The sequence below is a fragment of the Camelina sativa genome, chromosome 5 (assembly GCF_030686135.1).
Source record: "Camelina sativa cultivar CO46 ecotype springtype chromosome 5, ASM3068613v1".
NCBI classification, from domain to species: domain Eukaryota; kingdom Viridiplantae; phylum Streptophyta; class Magnoliopsida; order Brassicales; family Brassicaceae; genus Camelina; species Camelina sativa.
In genome coordinates this window covers 38,756,560-38,776,422 of record NC_141884.1, presented here as the reverse complement: position 1 = coordinate 38,776,422, position 19,863 = coordinate 38,756,560, and the positions used below count along the sequence as shown (strand labels likewise).

At 39.5% G+C, this 19,863-nt stretch overlaps 1 protein-coding gene and 1 pseudogene across 1 annotated transcript; both read right to left on the bottom strand.

Moving 5' to 3' along the window:
• Nucleotides 1-4,979: 4,979 nt before the first annotated feature.
• On the bottom strand, nucleotides 4,980-6,965 carry LOC147944927 (putative F-box/kelch-repeat protein At1g12870). The gene has a single exon (XM_087451403.1). It carries the CDS (start codon nucleotides 6,838-6,840, stop codon nucleotides 5,092-5,094), a length of 1,749 nt encoding a protein of 582 aa, XP_087307529.1. The 5' UTR covers nucleotides 6,841-6,965; the 3' UTR covers nucleotides 4,980-5,091.
• A 619-nt stretch (nucleotides 6,966-7,584) lies between these two features.
• Nucleotides 7,585-19,002, bottom strand: LOC109131582 (cytochrome b561 and DOMON domain-containing protein At3g59070-like; annotated as a pseudogene).
• Nucleotides 19,003-19,863: the final 861 nt, after the last annotated feature.

Genomic DNA, 19,863 nt, shown 5'->3' with positions numbered 1-19,863 from the left:
TACATTCATACCCTTATTATATACATATCCTTACACCATGGGTGTATGTTGTAAATGAAGCAGAGGCTTCCGTCTAGCTTGAGCCAACAACTTGTATTTCCTTTGAAGAACACAGATTGGCCTCTGGAACCGAAGTGAGGCTTGATAAGGGTTACAGCAAATGAGGTCCCCTGACCTTCGGACCTGATCAAGTTCTTTACTCGACCATGGCTGGAAAAGAAGATAAAGAAAGAGACGCTAAAAGTCTGGAAACTTAACAAACAAGTCCAAAGTCTTGAACATGAAAACGATGCATCACATACGTTTCTTGAGAGCTCATCAATCTTGGCTTTGCACTCGGAAGGAGTGCGTTTGCAGGAGAATGTCGAATAACTCAGACATACGAATGAGGATCCATCATTATAACCCTTAACCAAAAAAAAAAAAGACACATACTCACAAAAGTATATGTGTTGATGTAATATGATTGGCGTGGGGTTTTTGGTGTCTTAATACAAATTCTGAACAGAGATTACATTCTTTTTTTTATATATAAATTTTTATTTTAATCTTTTTTTTTTCTTATCCTTCGATTATGCAAATTCTGAAAAGAGATGACGTTACCTTATCTTCCACTTTTTTATTTACTAGGTTATTAACCCGCGCATAACGCGGATATATCTATAAGAATTGATTCAAAATATTTTTGGGTCGGGATACATTCTCACAAAAGTTCTATAATGATTTTATTTTATTTTCTTAACTCAAATTTTTTTTAATATTTTGAATATCATTTCTGTTATTTAAAAAAGAAATAAAAAGTAAAAATTATATTAGTAAAAAATTGTTTTATAAATATGTTGGTAATAATAATAAGTTTTTTACAAATGGCGAAGAAACATTTTTAGTTTCAAATATTTCAGATAATTATTCAAGATTTTTTGAAAAATGTCTCTTTCCCCATTTCTCTTTTCAGAACAGTCTCTTCCTTAAAAACAAAAAATTTGAAAATGCCTTTAAAAATTCTAAGATCTAACCAAATACTGTAACCTCATAAAAATATACAAAAACTACATTTATATTTGTATAAAATATTATACATAATTTTTAAACCTTATTAATCATACACATATTATCTTGTCATCTCTGTACCATTTATTTATGTTTTTTGGTCTTTAAATTATTTTGAATATTTTAAATGATAATATGTTTTGTGTGATTAATAATATTTATTGAAAATTTAAAATTTATGTTTATATGTCTACTTATTGTTAATAATTTGAATTCCTTGAATTTTAAAATTAACATGGCAAATAGTTCAGTTCAAATACACAATTAGAAGAAACTCTAACACAACTTTTAGATTTTTACAACATTGATCAAAATAACATCTTTTGTTTCACAGCTCTCCATAGTTTTAAATACTTTGGATAACCGGTGAAGATATTTTGTCATAAATTAATTTTTTTTGTATGAGGACTAACTTTCACTAACTTTCACAATTTTTTTCTTGAGATCTGTCATTCTTTATTTATTTTTGCAAACACTCATTGTTTTACTCTCTATTCTCTATTCCCATTAGCTAGCACATCTACCATTCACAAACTTAGACGGACTCTTTTGGCTATGGTCTCACCAAAATAATAAACAAATTAAAATACCTCAGTTTCTTCTGTCGAACATTGTTTTAATGGTTTAGTGCGTATATGGTGACCAGTTCAAGGTCATGTCATAATGGGGATGATAAGCAAACATGTTCTCATCCTTTGTTCCTCCTCGTCGTTCTTGGTTAATACAAAAAATAATCATAATCACATGATTAGCAAGTATGATTCGTTAATACCAAAAAAATATACAAAATGTAAACCCTATTGAAATAAACAAATGTATAAACACACCAAAACAAAAACAGAATCATCAATACCTTATCGATTTTTTGTTTGGTTCCTTTATATTATTGTTCACACAATATCAAAATTTTAAATTATATATGTCGACTCGTAGATTCAGTCTTATTCACAGAATTAACATCATTGGTTTTGGCTAAAACTCACATGATCTGAAACCTAAACATAAATCAAAATAAGAAAAATCAATTAAAATATATCTAGATTGATTCATAGTAAAATAATAAGAGCTCTTGAAAAATTAAATAAGACAAAGAATACAACATCGACATAAAATAATAATAAATCATAACACATAATAAGAAATTAAACTATAAAAGAACCAAAAACAATATAAAAAACCATAATATCAACACTATCTAATTAACCTAATGAAAATTTGATATGTCCTGCATTGTAATACAGATTAAGAAATTTTTAAAAAATTAGTAAATTTTTATATATTTAAAAAAAAAAATCAGAGACATAAAATATAAAAATATTGTAAATACATGCTTACTTGTATTTATCAAATCTTTCTTGGAAGAGACTATACCAATTAACATTAGCTTACTTGTAGGGGAAGTAAGATTTGATGTATCAGTTTCCGGTGATGGCTTCAAAGGTGAAGAGATTTGTGGCAGCTTCTTCAGTGTAACGATGAAGAAACAATTAAAATACAAAGAAATCTCCATATTTTAATGCACCAATTTACGTTGTTGTTTCAACAAACCCTAACCTGCAAAACACCATTAATATTTTTATAGAACTATCGAGCCAAAATATAACAATGGAATATCAAAAAACTCATATGATCAAAACTATTTATTTGGCGAATTGATAATAATGTGACCAAGGATCTATATTTATAGCTACAAATATTTAGGGTAAACCATCATAATTCTTTGATAAAAATTTACTATGTAAAATTGGAAAATTTCTCTAAACAAACTCGCAGTATATTTTAAGAGTTAAAAATGTATATTGGCAGTATATTTTAAGAGTTAAAAATGTATATTTTATAAAATATTTTTCTTTTTATTAATAACTTTGTATTAAACGTATTAAATTTAACAATATTGATCAATGATATGGTAAAAAATGTTAAATAGTGAATTGTCCGATCCCGATTGGTCGTTCTAAATCATATGTGGACGTCGTAAGAAGTTTATAGCTCCTATTTAGTATAATTTATTATAGATGATTGTTTTCTTCAAATCTAATACATCCGACTTAGTTCGAATTTCAAATCGCGGGTTGTACAAAAAAGAAGAAGAATAAAAGAATATGATTTGAGCGAGTTGATCATTGGTATAACGAGAAGTTGTCCAAAGAGAAAGAAGGACAATATGTTTGGGGAAGAAGTGGGAACTTTCATTAGTTATTATTTCCGCATCTCAAGGGCTCTCGATCAAGTCATTTCGAACAAGTTACACACCATTGCATGTATGTACATGTACATGTGTATGTTACGGCATACGTTTTGTGTGTACGCATCTCACCCTTATCAGTTCGAGAGGAGAATATTAGTTCTTGAAAAATGTTTGATAAATAAATAACCCAAAAAACCGAATAAACTGATAAAACCAAACCCCGCCCCAAAGTCTTTCCTCCGTTACATATACTCATATTTGAGATGTGATAACAATTTTCAATTTAATTTTTTTTTCTGATAGGTGAAGATTTAGAATCAGATGGATGATGAAATTTCTGAATTGAAGTCGGACTGGAACATCCTTACCATCAACTTTCCACCGAAAACAGTCATCGTTGGAATCAGAATGTAATTGACTTGTCCATCCGAGTAATAAAGTCTGATTTGTAAATATTCATAACCAGCTAAAAGGTGATTTATGAACCTCAAGCGAAAAAGAATGTAATCGTGTTGAGTTTGGAGATAAAGAATATAAAAACGAGAGTATCAAAAGGTTCTAAGCAATTTATGTGTTACCGACAATTTTAGCCTTTTACTAGATTAATCCATCCTTAGGAAGAAGATATTGCCTAATAAGAATGAAGCGTCTCTATCCTTTTAAAAAATTTATCATCATTTTTAGTCATTTATCTCAATATGTGACATAATTTGGGTTTGGGAGAAGATAAAGAACTTGAGCACATTTGCATCCATGGAAAAAAAGCAGTTTCATGAGGGAACTACATGATGATACAAGCTTCACGATCAATCTTCTAGCTTTTACCTTTAATTTACCTAGCATATTAGAAAACTACTGTCGAGAGATATAAGATTTTGCTCCATTTTTTTTTTTTTTTTTTTTGCTAAACATATAAATATCATTTTGCTGCAATGTTTGATATTTAGTTTCCAAGAATGATAAAGTTGAAATAACATGATCTTAGTTATCCTTCAAACTTTCTTATAAATGCATATATTTATCTAATAAATAAATCTTTTTTAAAATGAATTTCTCAGTAATAGTTTTAAAACTTTTATTAAAGTAAATAAATTAATCATTTGTAATAAGCTAAAGTAAAAATAATTCTAAATAAAAATGTATTAGACTAAGAATAAATTAATACAAATTATAAAAATATTTCTGTGGCCTAGCGCAGCTTTTTATCTAGTTCATATTAGATATAAAAAGGACAACCCCTTATACGAGATTATACTCACTTGTACTATCGAAGATTCTGAGCTGCAGAATACTTTTTTCTAAGACTGAATTTTTTTTTGACGACCGCGAATCAAACAAGTTACCGTCAATGTTTGATATCGTCGTCGTTCATGAGGTCTATTCTCTCTTAAGCAGGTTTGAACAAGTTAAGTAGTGGTTGTATTCCAATTCCATCCTCGTCAAACAAATTAGAACACAAAGAGATTTGCTAAATCGTAATTTTACTAATTATCGATAATTGTATTATTCTATGGCTACAAGGAAATTATCCTCCAGAATATATATGTGAAATCCACTTTGACGTAGAACTCTAACCATGCACTACTATAACAATATTAGGAAACTCCAAATAGAAACCGAATACGGAATACTTAAATAAATAAAAGATAAGGAAAATAGAATGAAAAACCACACAAGTAGGATGAGATCCAAGCACTTCTTCTTAATATCCTTTGAAGAAGCATCATGGTGAACTAATAGATGATCAAAAATAATCCAAATTAAGTCTGAAACTTGCACTGAAAAATATGACAACGTTCAACAAGATGTCATATAATGTGACACTAATTAAAATCCATTTTAAGAACTTGAAATTAACTCATAAAGGGAGAGACTAAACTTGGAAAAAAAGGAACAAGGAGACTGTCACGAAGAGGAGAACAAGACAAGATGTGATATGTAGAGTTTGGGGGTTGAAATAGGAGGGGCTCCAGGAATTGCTTAAAGAGCATCACCTTGTTACCATTCTTGGAAATTGCCGCAGGGTGGAAGAGTGAAGTCTCATCATGAGGCGTATAGCAAGTGGGGTTAATCTTGTTCAAGTCAATGGAGAACAACTTGTCCATTTTCAATAATGCCCCACCAGTGTTGTGGTTAGTGAGCCTCCAAACGTGTTGCATGCCATCTCCATTTGTCTCTAAAGCCCACACAAGACGACGGTCGTCGTCTATGCTACCGAAGCTCATATCAACAACGGATGATGATAATGTCTCAATAATAGGATTTGGAATGACTTGAAACATGTCCGTGTGAAGATCAAAAGCAATCAATTTGGTCAAGTCTAGGTGGAACCAATAAAGCCATCCGTTTGCAAAAGTTGGTAAGTTGGTGTTGTTTAAGCGATGTTCAGGAAGAGGTGGAGGCACCTGCCTCCATTGCTTGACTTCAAAATCGAATATATCGCATGATAAGGTGGTATTGTACTTGTTAATATTATGTAACCACACTATTTTGTGTGTTCCAGTAACGTAGTCTTTTCCAAATCCTGGCAAAGGGACCTCTGAGTCATTGTTGTCTATTTGAAAGTTGGCAAGAGGAAGCTTGTAGGACCATCTCGTGGCTGGGTTTATCACTGTAATTTCTCTTGTGGAGGCATACAAGCAGACAAGACCATCGATACTATCAGAAGGACTCCCATATTCGTCGCTAGTAGGTATCCCTTTATCATCGCTAATATGATATCCTTCTTCTTCTTCTTCTACTAGACAAGCGGAAGACCACTCCAACCTCATAGTCTTTAGAGCAACTTTCCTATACCAGCTTCTATACCTTGTATAAGAATATAAACACACAACTTTGGGTTCCTGGGTTTTCTGATGCAACATGTGTCTTTCCTTAAAAGATTTGGACCTTATCGTACCTCTCCAGTGTTTAGACACGGTTTGGAATCTCAACAGGGATTTCACTGGTAGTCGCAACATAACTTGTTCTAACACATCGTGGTTAAGTATCTCATCAGTTCCCTCCCTTCTTCTTTTTCTTTTGCTTGCTCTTTCAATTATCTTCCATGATGTTGCATCATCTCTCCTGTCTTCACTTCTTCTCCGATGTAAGTCTTCAGTTTTTCTTTCTCTTCGTGATGACCACAAAGACCAAGAGAATTTGTCTTCCCCGTTGCTCTTCCTCTTCCATGATGTTGCATCATCTCGCCTGTCTTCACTTCTTCTCCGATGTAACTCTTCAGTTCTTCTTTCTCTTCGTGACCACAAAGACCAAGAGATTTTGTCTTTTCCGTTGCTCTTCCTCTTCCATGATGATGCACCGTCATATTCATCTCTTCTTCTCCTTCCTCTCCATGAAGACGGTGCAATCTTTCCCTTTTCCATGGATGATAGATCATCTGATCTCCAACTTTTGTCTTCAATTCTTCTTCCTCTTTGTGACAACGACGACCAAGAGATGTTGTGTTTTCTGTCCCTCTTCCATGATGATGTACCATCGTAGTATTCATCTCTTATCTTCTTCCTCCATCTTTGAGACAGTCTCTCTTCTTCACTTCTTCTCCTTCCTCTCTCTGAACACGACGCTATCTTTCCACTTTCGTGGCTCTTCCTCCCCTCCATCGATGATAAAGATTATCCTCCGAGATCCGATGTGTGTTAACGCTTCTTTTTCTAAGTACTACTTTTTGCTTTCTCTTTCTAACGACAACGTACGAAGACCAAGTAATATTCGCCTTCTTCGTGTCTTCAATGACCTTCTTATGATCTCTCTCTGCCTCCAATATATATATATAAACATTGGCTTCTCCTACCGACTCTGGAACTAGGAATTCTTTCTAGTTTCATGTATATCCAAAAGCCTAGTGGTAATTATTATCTGAGAAGATAAACTCAAAGAACAAAGAAAAGATATAGTTGTAATTTATTCATATATATATTTTAATTTATGAAAGATGTTAATTTTAAGTAAGCCATTGTTTTTGTTTATTAAAGATAGAGTTGTAATTTATTCATAATATAAAGAGAGATGTATATTATGAAAACACATTCTTTATTGTTTTTGCATTAAAATAAAAATTAATGCAAAGGAATTCACATGTTTTCTTTGAGTATGTCCGAATCTTATTTCTCACATCATTTTTTTTTTTTTAGTATATCTACTGAGGACTTTGAAGGATATACAAACAGTGTAAGCTTCCTACAGAAAATTTACACCGTTACAAACTCGCATAAGGGGAAGAAACGAATAATGGCCAGTTATATGTTCAGTTAGTTCCATTGAGAAAATTAATTAATGAATAAAAGAACTTAACTCATCTTCTACAAGTAAAACCAAAGAATGACTTATGTAAAAGAAAAGGGAAAATGACTAACAAGCCTAGAATTTTACTGAAGAAGAAGAGTGGACAAATGATAATAATTAACTAAGACATTAAAAGCAAAATAAAAACTAGACCACATCAATAGAATTTGTTGAATAAGCTTTTAGATCTTTCGCTTTCTTTCCAAACAAGCTATCCCATCTATTCTTGAGCTGTAAAATCTCCATCATCACAATCGCAAAGGTTGCAATTGCACATATAATTGTGGTGTATGCGATCTTCCAGCCGCTTCCGGGTTGTAGAATGGACAAGCCTTTGAAAATGTTATACACGCTCAATATAACCACAATGTACCCCCCAGTGTGATGATACCAGTTCCAATTTTTCGGAACCTACGATCCTTGTTTGGTCTTGCTTTGAGTGCAAGTATCTGTAGAAACCCTAAAGCAAAGAGAAGTGACCCAATCAATGTATGCGCAGCGCCGTATGTAACGCCCCCGAACCGTACTATGACCACCCAGGCCATCAGACGGCGCCGGGACGCTACTATGGGAACGTTCATCAAAGGTCCGGCCGGGTGCGAGAACAAATCAAGCCCTTCGGCCAGTCCCTCGGCGAGGTTCCCGACCACACGGCACGTCCTTACAGCTTTGCAACCTTACAGACTCACCGTGTGTTGCGTCGACTCGGACTAAGTCTATATCAGTACGACATCGCTCGATTTAAAAGAAAATCCGAATGCATTAAAACTTTTAAAAAGTTACTACAACCGAATACACAAAAGGTTCGCAAGGCTTAGAGCCAAAGTTTGGATCGCAAATAAACATACTTTGGATTTTACAATAGACACCAAAAAGAAAACTACTCCGGAGTCCTATCGTTCACCACGCCCTCTAGTTCCCTTTAGGGTCACCTGCAGAACAACAATATTATCATAAGTAATCTAAGATTACTTAGTGAGCTCAGGGTTCCTGCAGAGAAATAAATCCCAAACCCCAATTCCCCATTAACAATCAACATGCACGCAAACACAACAACATGCGGACATAAATAAGCACATGCAAGCAAGCAGAACAACTTAACAACCATCAGAGAGGACATACGGAAGCTAACAAGCTAACAAGATCACTCTACCAATAAGCGCAACAACATGCAACAACACAAAACAACATGCAACCACAAAACTTGAAAATAAAACCATAAGTTTTAACAAGTTTTAATTTATTTGGGCCCGGCATGCATCCCTTTCCCTAACCCCTTATGATTTCTCCAAAACGCAACCACAAAGGCAAGCGTTTGGATATCAGCCAAAGTTACACCGTCGTGTAAAATAGCCTCGGCCAGGGTAGCGAACCCAGTAACCTCCGAGCTCTTCGTGACCAACCCTGCACACACACGAACATGGGTTGCATGTCGCGGCTGCATGTGGCACGGAATGGGAAGGATAGCAACACCAAATCTTATAACGTTTAGCCGGAATTTCTCGCGGACTTCAACGCTTTAAGATCTCACTGAAGTTTATACTTGAGTTTATATGGTTTTAAACATAAATTACCAATAACTCAACCAATTCTCGCCTTCTGTTACTAGATCTTTTCAATCTAGCAACTAGCGCAACCTCACCACGCATGCATTTAAACAAGAAATCATAAAAGAACTTCAAGTAAATGCATCTACATGCAACATGCAAAACCGCGCACTAGATGGATGTTTTAACTCTCCATCTAAGCCGATGCAATCATGTGCCTGAACTCACAGTAAACCGTCGACGAATGATCTCCTTTGATGAAGCTCCAGTCGCGGCACCTTTGGCTCCCTCCTTTGGTTGGGATCGAGTTCCTTCTCGATTCAACCTTGGTCAGTAGTCGATAGTCTTAGTCTTGCGTCCTCACTTCTTTCTTCTCTTCGCTCGCGCAGCACTTCGCTTCTTCTTCTCTTCTTTCACTCTCTCTTTTTTTTCTCTTAGACTTTCTCTCCTTACCCCCTTATGATTTTCCGAAAATGAGAGAGTTGAGAGTGATATTTATAGAGAAACTGGGCGGTGGAACTCTCCAATAGACGTTGAGCGAGTGGTCCTCTACTTGCCACAAAATTTTGTAAGGCATAGGCGCTCATGACTTGTCTCAATATGGTCCACTTCTTTCTCCTTAAATCACTTGGCGAAAAACAATGAGACTTGGCTCATTTCTCCTTCACTCCTCTTCTATGGTGTAGAATGGTGTGACTTGGCCTTTTTATACACCACTTCTTCCTTATGATTTACTTGGTGAAAAATCATAAGACTTGGCTCACTTCTTCTTCACTTCTCTTCTATGGTGTAGAATGGTGTGACTTGGCCTTCTTAAACACCTATTCTTCCTTATGATTTATTTGGTGAAAAATCATAAGACTTGGCCACCTTAATCACCACTTCTTAATCTCCACTAACTTTTTCTGATTAAAATAATCCTCCACTAAGAATTATTTAATCTTTACTTTGAGAAATTAATCCTTGATTAATTCCTTGATGAGACAAAGCTCTTATCTCCCAAATTTGCTTGTTGGGTCGATCCGCGGTCTTTGATCGTTCGCGGTTCGTTAGTCGGACATCATCGGCATTGGTCGATCCTTCGGTCGATCGGTCGATGCGATACGGCCACTGCGGTCATTGGTCGATCGGATGAAATTTCCTCGGACTTTTCTTCAGCAATTCTTCTAAGCTCCTTCCTGGCTTCTTAATTTTGTCCTTCGACCTTAGAGTTTCATGTTTGTAATTTACCTCATGGTGAGGGTCATTACATTCTCCCCCCCTTAATAGAATTCGTCCCGAATTCCATAAGGTTCCGATGGTCCTGCCTCATCTTCTTCTGCAAATAGTTGAGGGTACTTGGCCCTTATTCTATCCTCGTCTTCCCAAGTAGTGACCTTACGGTTCTGCTTTCCCCAAAATACTTGGATTTGAGGGATACTCCTGTTCTTCAACTTCCGAGTTCTCCTTTGCCCTATTCCAAATGGTCCTTCGGGGTATGTGAGATTTGGCTCCAATTCTTCGATAGACTCGGGCACAATCATTCTAGGATCTGGCACATGCTTCCGTAGCTGTGAAACATGGAAGACTTTATGCAATCGCATAACTTCAGGCATCGATAACCGATAGGCTACTTCGCCAACTCTTTGCTCAATTCGGTACGGTCCGATGAATCTTACTGCGAGCTTTCCCACTTTACCAAAACGATCCTTTCCTTTTTGTGGTGCAACCTTCAAATATACCATGTCCCCGACTTCAAACTCCACTTCCCGTCTCTTACGGTCTGCGTACTTCTTCTGGCGGTCCTGTGCCTTCTTCATACTCTCCTGTAGGAACCTGATCTTCTCCGTTGTCTCATCAATCAGCTTGTGATTGAAACTTGTCCGTTCTCCAACTTCCGTCCAACACAAAGGTGTTCTGCACGGCCTTCCGTACATAGCTTCAAACGGTGACATGCCGGTGCTCGAGTGATAGCTGTTGTTATACGCGAACTCAACTAACGGTAGATTCTTCTCCCAATCTGATGACCATTCCAAAGCACATAGTCGGATCATGTCCTCTATGGTTCGAATAGTCCTCTCCGTCTGCCCGTCTGTCTCTGGGTGAAAAGAGGTGCTCATATGAACATCCGTTCCTAACGCTCTCTGCAAATCTTGCCAAAATAGTGATGCGAATTTCGGGTCGCGATCAGAAACAATGTTGGCTGGCACTCCATGCAGCTTCAAAATTTCGTCTACGTACTTCTCTGCCAACACGGGTGCTTGGTCCGTACTCCTTACGGGAATTAAATGGGCTACCTTGGTTAAACGATCAACCACTACCCATACTGCGTCATTGGTTCGCCCTTTTCTTATTGGTAGACCGGTTATGAAATCCATAGAGATAGAGTCCCACTTCCAAGTTGGTATGGGCAAGTTGCGAAGCAATCCTGCTGGCACTTGATGCTCTACCTTGATCCGTTGACATGAATCACATTGGCTTACCCATTTCGCTACTGCTCTCTTCAGTCCAGGCCAATGATAGTACTTACGCACATCTTTGTACATCTTGGTGCTTCCTGGGTGTATACTCAACGCTGAGCTATGGGCGGCTCCTAATATTTCCTCGCGTAATCCGTTCCGGTCTGGTACGGTTACTCTCCCATTGAGAAGTAAAGTGTCATCGTCAGCTAGATGATAACCACTAGCATTCGGTCCTTCTGAACTTTTCAACTCCTCAGTGATCTTCTTCAGGTTCTCGTCCTGATGCTGCTCTTCACGAATTCGATGTAACCGGCTCGCTTGAGTTACGGCTTGTAAACCCAACGGCTCACTAGACTCTCCTTCCAAGGCTAAAAGCCTTACCTTCTTCAATTCTTCGGCTAACGACTCCACGTCCTTCTCGACATCAACTTGAGCTCTTCTTCGGCTTAGCGCATCTGCTACCACATTCGCCTTGCCTGGGTGATATTGAATCTTCAAATCGTAGTCGGCTACGAACTCCATCCATCTCCTCTGGCGCAAATTAAGGTCTGGTTGCGTGAACAAGTACTTAAGACTTTGGTGGTCTGTAAATACCTGAACAGCTTCTCCATACAAATATGATCTCCATATTCTTAATGCAAACACCACGGCTGCCATCTCCAAGTCATGTGTGGGGTAATTCTCCTCATGCTTCCTTAGTTGTCTAGAGGCATAAGCAATCACCTTATCTCCTTGCATCAAAACACATCCAACTCCAACTCTTGACGCGTCTGTAAACACCGAATACGGTTGATTTGGCTCGGGTAGGGCTAACACTGGTGCTGTCGTTAGTGCTCCCTTTAACTTCCTGAAAGCCTCTTCTACCTCCTCACTCCATATAAATGGTACTCCTTTCCCGGTAAGTTGTGTCAAAGGTTTCGCGATGGACGAAAACCCCTTTACAAACTTCCGGTAATAGCCTGCCAGGCCTAAGAAACTCCTAACTTCTGATGCGGTCATTGGCTTCGGCCAATCCTGTATTGCGGCGATCTTCTCTGGGTCGGCGGACACACCTTGCTCTGAAACTCGGTGCCCTAGAAACCCAATCTCCCTCTGCCAGAACTTGCACTTGCTAAACTTGGCGAACAGTTTCATCTCCCTTAGCCTTTCCAACACCTTCTTCAAATGCTCCGCGTGCTCCTCCGCACTTCTTGAATATATTAGGATGTCATCGATAAATATGATCACGAATCGATCCAAATAGTCGTGGAAAACCTCATTCATCAATCGCATGAATGCTGCCGGTGCATTGGTAAGTCCAAATGGCATCACCACGAACTCGTACTGGCCATATCCTGTTTGAAACGCCGTCTTCATCACATCCTGTTCCGCAATTGAGATCTGATGATAGCCGGAGGCTAAATCAATCTTCGAAAACCAACTTGCTCCTCTCAGCTGGTCTAACAACTCATCGATCCTTGGCAAAGGATACTTGTCCTTTATAGTTATGTTGTTGATACCTCGGTAATCAATACATAACCGCATGCTTCCGTCCTTCTTCTTGACGAACAACACTGGGGCTCCCCATGGCGACGAACTTGGTCGTATAAAACCCTTCTCCAACAAGTCCTCTAACTGAGTCTTGAGTTCAGCCAACTCGGCTGGTGCCATGCGATATGGTGCCTTAGCAATTGGGGTAGCTCCGGGCTCCAAATTTATGGTAAACGGATGGCTCCTAGGTGGAGGCAATCCTTCCAATGGTCTAAAGACGTCTTCAAAGTCTTTGACTATAGCAATGTCCTCAACTTCCATGCCTTCCTTGTCATCTCCTCCCATGGCGGTCAGAGTGACTAAATAGACCTCATCCTCTTCAACTGGTCTTCCAATCCTTGCTGCCGATGCAAAGTATGCCGTTTTACTCGGGCTGATCCCGTTGAAAACTAGAGGGGTCCTCCCTCCATTTTCAAATATGACCCTGCTTCTACTGCAGTCTATATGGGCTTGGTGTTCCGATAACCAATCCATTCCCAGAATAGCATCGAACCTATCCAATGGCATCACCAAAGGATTTACCGGGAGGTTCGTTTCTTGCAAGACTATCGACACTTCCTTGACCCATCTTCTTGTCTTCAAAGGCGGTTGATTACCAGCAGTGTAGACGTTGATGTTCACCTCTTCCTCCTCACACAAGTCTCCAAACTTGTCAACCACTTCGGGAGTCACAAAACTATTGGACGCTCCCGAATCGAACAGTACATGTGTGGGGTTACCACCAACAAGTAATGTTCCTAAATGCACAGCAAATATAACAAAATGCAATGCTAACTAATCACACAAACACACAAACACGCAATCAATCACAAGAGAGTTAGAACCCATTCAAACCTGTTATAGGGCCCTTCGCGGCCTGCTGAGGTTTATGTGGCTCTAATCCTAAAGCAAAAACATTTGCTGAGGTTGCTTGCTTCTTCGCTGGGGGTTCCTTCACTTGGTTCGCTGCCTGGGCACGGTTCACAGTTTGGGCGTTCGGTTTGGCCGGCTTCGACGGACACGAGCTCGCATAGTGTCCTAACTCGCCACAGTAGAAACACGTGACGGTAGACAGATTGTTGCTTTTCGTTTCCTCAACAGTCGGACAAGCGCGAGCGAAATGCCCAACTTGCCCGCACACATAGCATCCCCTCGGATCCATGTTGCTCACCTTGTTACCACCTTGGCTAACGTTCATCTTAACCTTCCCGCGGCCTGCGCCCCAATTCCGTCCTGCTATTTGATTCACCTTCTGGGTGTTTACGATCTTCGTCTGCTGGACGGGTTCCTCCTTTTTTGTCTCGAGCGGCGATTTCCTTTTCCGTCTCGATAGCCTCCTCAACACTTACCGCTCTTTCCTCCACTTCCGCGACACTGCGGTACGTCACAGCATGCAACCTTCCGCTAATTTCTGGCCTGAGTCCATTAAAGAATCTCCGGGCCATAGCTAGCTCATCATCATTCTCCTGGTACAAATACCTTCGAAGTCTTGTGAAAATCCTCCCATACGCTCGAACAGTCATTTCACCTTGTTGTAAGTGCAAGAATTGACTCTCCAGTCGGTCACGTGACTCTGGTGGGAAGTACTTTAACTCAAATTCCCGCTTAAAGATTCCCCATGTTATGGTCTGGAATTGGTAACGAGATACCACGATATCCCACCATGCCTTCGCATCTTCCTCCAAGAACGAAACTGCTACTGGTCTCCTAAACTCCTCTGGGCACCTTGTCAACTCCAAGTTAGTCTCCAAGTCTTTTATCCATGCATCTGCTAACACCACATTCGGGTCTCCTTTGAACTTACGAAAACCTAAGTTCCGCAACAACATCACTCGTTTTAAAAACTGGTCGGATGGATCTTCTGCTGCCCGATTTGCTTGGTCTTGCTGCTGTTGTTGGATCATGTGATTCAAGAGGTCTTGAACCATCTTAAGTGTCTGTTGGGACTCCGGCACCTGCTGCTCACTTGGTCCCTCTCCATGCGCCTGGTCTCCCCTTGGCATGTTCTGCGTTGGATAGGCGGCATACGGTCCAAACGGTGAAAACCCCGGCGGGTACATACTCTCCGGTGTACTGAAACGATTTGAGTTTAATGGTGTGTAACTTGGCGTCGCGCCAGGTACATTCCAATCCGGCATAAACATGTCCGGCCCATACATGTCTGGGAATGACTCTTCCCTTTGCGCATCATCAAACTGCGAATCCCATTCCTCCGGACCAAACTGTTGACTTGAACCCCTCCCTGTGCCCGGCGAACGGTACGTCGACCTCGACCTTTCAGATCCTTGACGAGACATCTGCATCCATGATCAACAAAGGGTTTACTTAATCCCATCTAACCCTAAGTGATGAACGATCCGGATTATCCTAAGTGTCTATTGCGACCATTTGACTCGATAAATCATTTGAAAACGCGAGTCCTATACAGCATCATAACCATGCTCTGATACCACCCTTGTAACGCCCCCGAACCGTACTATGACCACCCAGGCCATCAGACGGCGCCGGGACGCTACTATGGGAACATTCATCAAAGGTCCGGCCGGGTGCGAGAACAAATCAAGCCCTTCGGCCAGTCCCTCGGCGAGGTTCCCGACCACACGGCACGTCCTTACGGCTTTGCAACCTTACAGACTCACCGTGTGTTGCGTCGACTCGGACTAAGTCTATATCAGTACGACATCGCTCGATTTAAAAGAAAATCCGAATGCATTAAAACTTTTAAAAAGTTACTACAACCGAATACACAAAAGGTTCGCAAGGCTTAGAGCCAAAGTTTGGATCGCAAATAAACATACTTTGGATTTTACAATAGACACCAAAAAGAAAACTACTCCGGAGTCCTATCGTTCACCACGCCCTCTAGTTCCCTCTAGGGTCACCTGCAGAACAACAATATTATCATAAGTAATCTAAGATTACTTAGTGAGCTCAGGGTTCCTGCAGAGAAATAAATCCCAAACCCCAATTCCCCATTAACAATCAACATGCACGCAAACACAACAACATGCGGACATAAATAAGCACATGCAAGCAAGCAGAACAACTTAAAAACCATCAGAGAGGACATGCGGAAGCTAACAAGCTAACAAGATCACTCTACCAATAAGCGCAACAACATGCAACAACACAAAACAACATGCAACCACAAAACTTGAAAATAAAACCATAAGTTTTAACAAGTTTTAATTTATTTGGGCCCGGCATGCATCCCTTTCCCTAACCCCTTATGATTTCTCCAAAACGCAACCACAAAGGCAAGCGTTTGGATATCAGCCAAAGTTACACCGTCGTGTAAAATAGCCTCGGCCAGGGTAGCGAACCCAGTAACTTCCGAGCTCTTCGTGACCAACCCTGCACACACACGAACATGGGTTGCATGTCGCGGCTGCATGTGGCACGGAATGGGAAGGATAGCAACACCAAATCTTATAAAGTTTAGCCGGAATTTCTTGCGGACTTCAACGCTTTAAGATCTCACCGAAGTTTATACTTGAGTTTATATGGTTTTAAACATAAATTACCAATAACTCAACCAATTCTCGCCTTCTGTTACTAGATCTTTTCAATCTAGCAACTAGCGCAACCTCACCACGCATGCATTTAAACAAGAAATCATAAAAGAACTTCAAGTAAATGCATCTACATGCAACATGCAAAACCGCGCACTAGATGGATGTTTTAACTCTCCATCTAAGCCGATGCAATCATGTGCCTGAACTCACAGTAAACCGTCGACGAATGATCTCCTTTGATGAAGCTCCAGTCGCGGCACCTTTGGCTCCCTCCTTTGGTTGGGATCGAGTTCCTTCTCGATTCAACCTTGGTCAGTAGTCGATAGTCTTAGTCTTGCGTCCTCACTTCTTTCTTCTCTTCGCTCGCGCAGCACTTCGCTTCTTCTTCTCTTCTTTCACTCTCTCTTTTTTTTCTCTTAGACTTTCTCTCCTTACCCCCTTATGATTTTCCGAAAATGAGAGAGTTGAGAGTGATATTTATAGAGAAACTGGGCGGTGGAACTCTCCAATAGACGTTGAGCGAGTGGTCCTCTACTTGCCACAAAATTTTGTAAGGCATAGGCGCTCATGACTTGTCTCAATATGGTCCACTTCTTTCTCCTTAAATCACTTGGCGAAAAACAATGAGACTTGGCTCATTTCTCCTTCACTCCTCTTCTATGGTGTAGAATGGTGTGACTTGGCCTTTTTATACACCACTTCTTCCTTATGATTTACTTGGTGAAAAATCATAAGACTTGGCTCACTTCTTCTTCACTTCTCTTCTATGGTGTAGAATGGTGTGACTTGGCCTTCTTAAACACCTATTCTTCCTTATGATTTATTTGGTGAAAAATCATAAGACTTGGCCACCTTAATCACCACTTCTTAATCTCCACTAACTTTTTCTGATTAAAATAATCCTCCACTAAGAATTATTTAATCTTTACTTTGAGAAATTAATCCTTGATTAATTCCTTGATGAGACAAAGCTCTTATCTCCCAAATTTGCTTGTTGGGTCGATCCGCGGTCTTTGATCGTTCGCGGTTCGTTAGTCGGACATCATCGGCATTGGTCGATCCTTCGGTCGATCGGTCGATGCGATACGGCCACTGCGGTCATTGGTCGATCGGATGAAATTTCCTCGGACTTCTCTTCAGCAATTCTTCTAAGCTCCTTCCTGGCTTCTTAATTTTGTCCTTCGACCTTAGAGTTTCATGTTTGTAATTTACCTCATGGTGAGGGTCATTACACCGTACTCTTCATTCCGGTATGTTTGGCCATGTAGATTGCTGTTCCTAATCCTCCAATTAAACCGGAAAAATAACCGATGGTTTGACAAATTATGTGTACATAGAACCATGTTGGATCTAATTCTTCGTATGTCTTCATATACCTTGCGGCCATAACTCCAATTGGCATGAGTGTTCCCCAACTAGTTGCATTTACAACTCCATGGATTTTCTTTACCAACAATATGTTTCTGTTAACTGATTTTGTGGATCTGACTTGTCCCGAGAGCAAATCCAAAGAAGCCATAGGCGGATCTAGAAGAAAAAATGGTATGGGGCACTATTTAAAATATTGAGAGGAAAATAATGAAATGAATACAAAAACTACAGAAATGGGGCATCGAACCCTGGTCGTAGGGTTTAGCATGGGGCACGTCACACAAAATGTACTAAATAATCTTTATATCAAGCTTAACAACTGAACGATTATTATTAAAGAGCATGGGGCACGTGCCCCACCTCCCAACACTCTAGATCCGCCCTTTGAGATGATCTCCACTCATTGGATGCATTCCAAGTGTATCTCCTTCCTTTAACGGGCCGTCTTGCCATAAGTGATTCACGACGGTTGTGTTAGGAGACAAAAATAAATTTGCAAATATCGTCATCTCCCCATCAATATATTCAGCAGATACTTGTGTCAAGCGGATGCTAAGAGAAGTTTTTTGAAGCATAGCGCGTAGCTATCAATGGAGGAAGTATATGCATGCATAACGCCAGAAGTTGAGTTACGGTATGCTACAATAGCTTGAGCACCTAACATGCCTTTTTCGTCGGGTTTATGGTCCAAGCGATCCAACTAGAAGACTCTAGAGATTGGTGTGACGGTAAGCAACTTCAAGAGCTCCGGTTTCTCGAACATAGTTGATGTGTAGAAACGAGTCTAACACCGGAAGATCCGTGCAAGAGCTAAAGGTCTTTCCGTTTTTAAAGCTGTGAGATTCACATCTAGCATGAAGTCCTTGATCTGTTGCTGCTGTAATAAAAGCTGGAATCAACACGAACATGCAATACAAAACAACTAAAGCGGCTCTTGAAAACAAAGACGTGATGATGATGATGATGATGATTATGGTTGTGGTTCTTTTTGGGAAGATTTACTCACGTGTCATACATTTTAGGTAATATTACTAGAACCATACAATTTTTTTTATTACTATCATATTTTAGGTCTTTTTCTATACCCACAGTATCATTATTGCACGTTATAAATCGCTGACGTGTATTAAATAACTCAGCCGTAAAGTGCTACAGCGGTAATGGCGGCTGCGTTACGGTATGTTGCGGCTGATTTATGGAAAATGACCGAGTTATGAGAGGACGGCTGAATTAAGAGCATAACTCAGCATGTAGTTCTGGTTGACTTAATAAAATCTGTCTGAGTTATGAGAAAATGACTGAGTTAAGAGCATAACTCAGCCATAAGTACGGCTGAGTTTTTACCCGATGGTTGAGTCATCAAAAATTTGGCTGAGTTAATACTTCGACACGGCTGAATTAACTTTCTCCGGCTGGCTGAGTTATTAACAATGGCTTACTTATGAGATGTCGTTACGGCTGAGTTATGATTAAATACTATAACTTAGCCGTCATGAGCTGACTTATTGGAAAACTCAGCCATTTTACGGCTGACTTAGTAGCAAAAGATTAATTACTAGAATATCCTTCAGTTATGGCCGACTTATTAAACGTTACGGCTGAGTTACAGATTTTCAGTTGAGTTATGACATTAAGCGGCTGAGTTTGGCAGCCGTTTTTTTGTTTTTTTTTAATTATTGTAATAGTATTCATGTTGCGGTTGAGTTATAATTTTGTTTGATGGCTGATTTAATTAGGCTGATTTACATGTTCGTTTGGTGGCTGACTTGCCACACACATATTTACATGTCATCATTCCATGTCATCATCTTCTAAGGAAATACGAAATGTCTTTTTTCCACTCTTCTTCTACACCTGGTTCAAAAGTGAAGGATTTACATGATCATCAGCTTGTTCTTCACATCAACAGAGATATCCATAACTTCATTTTCCTCATTCTTCTTCAATTTCGTTCATAA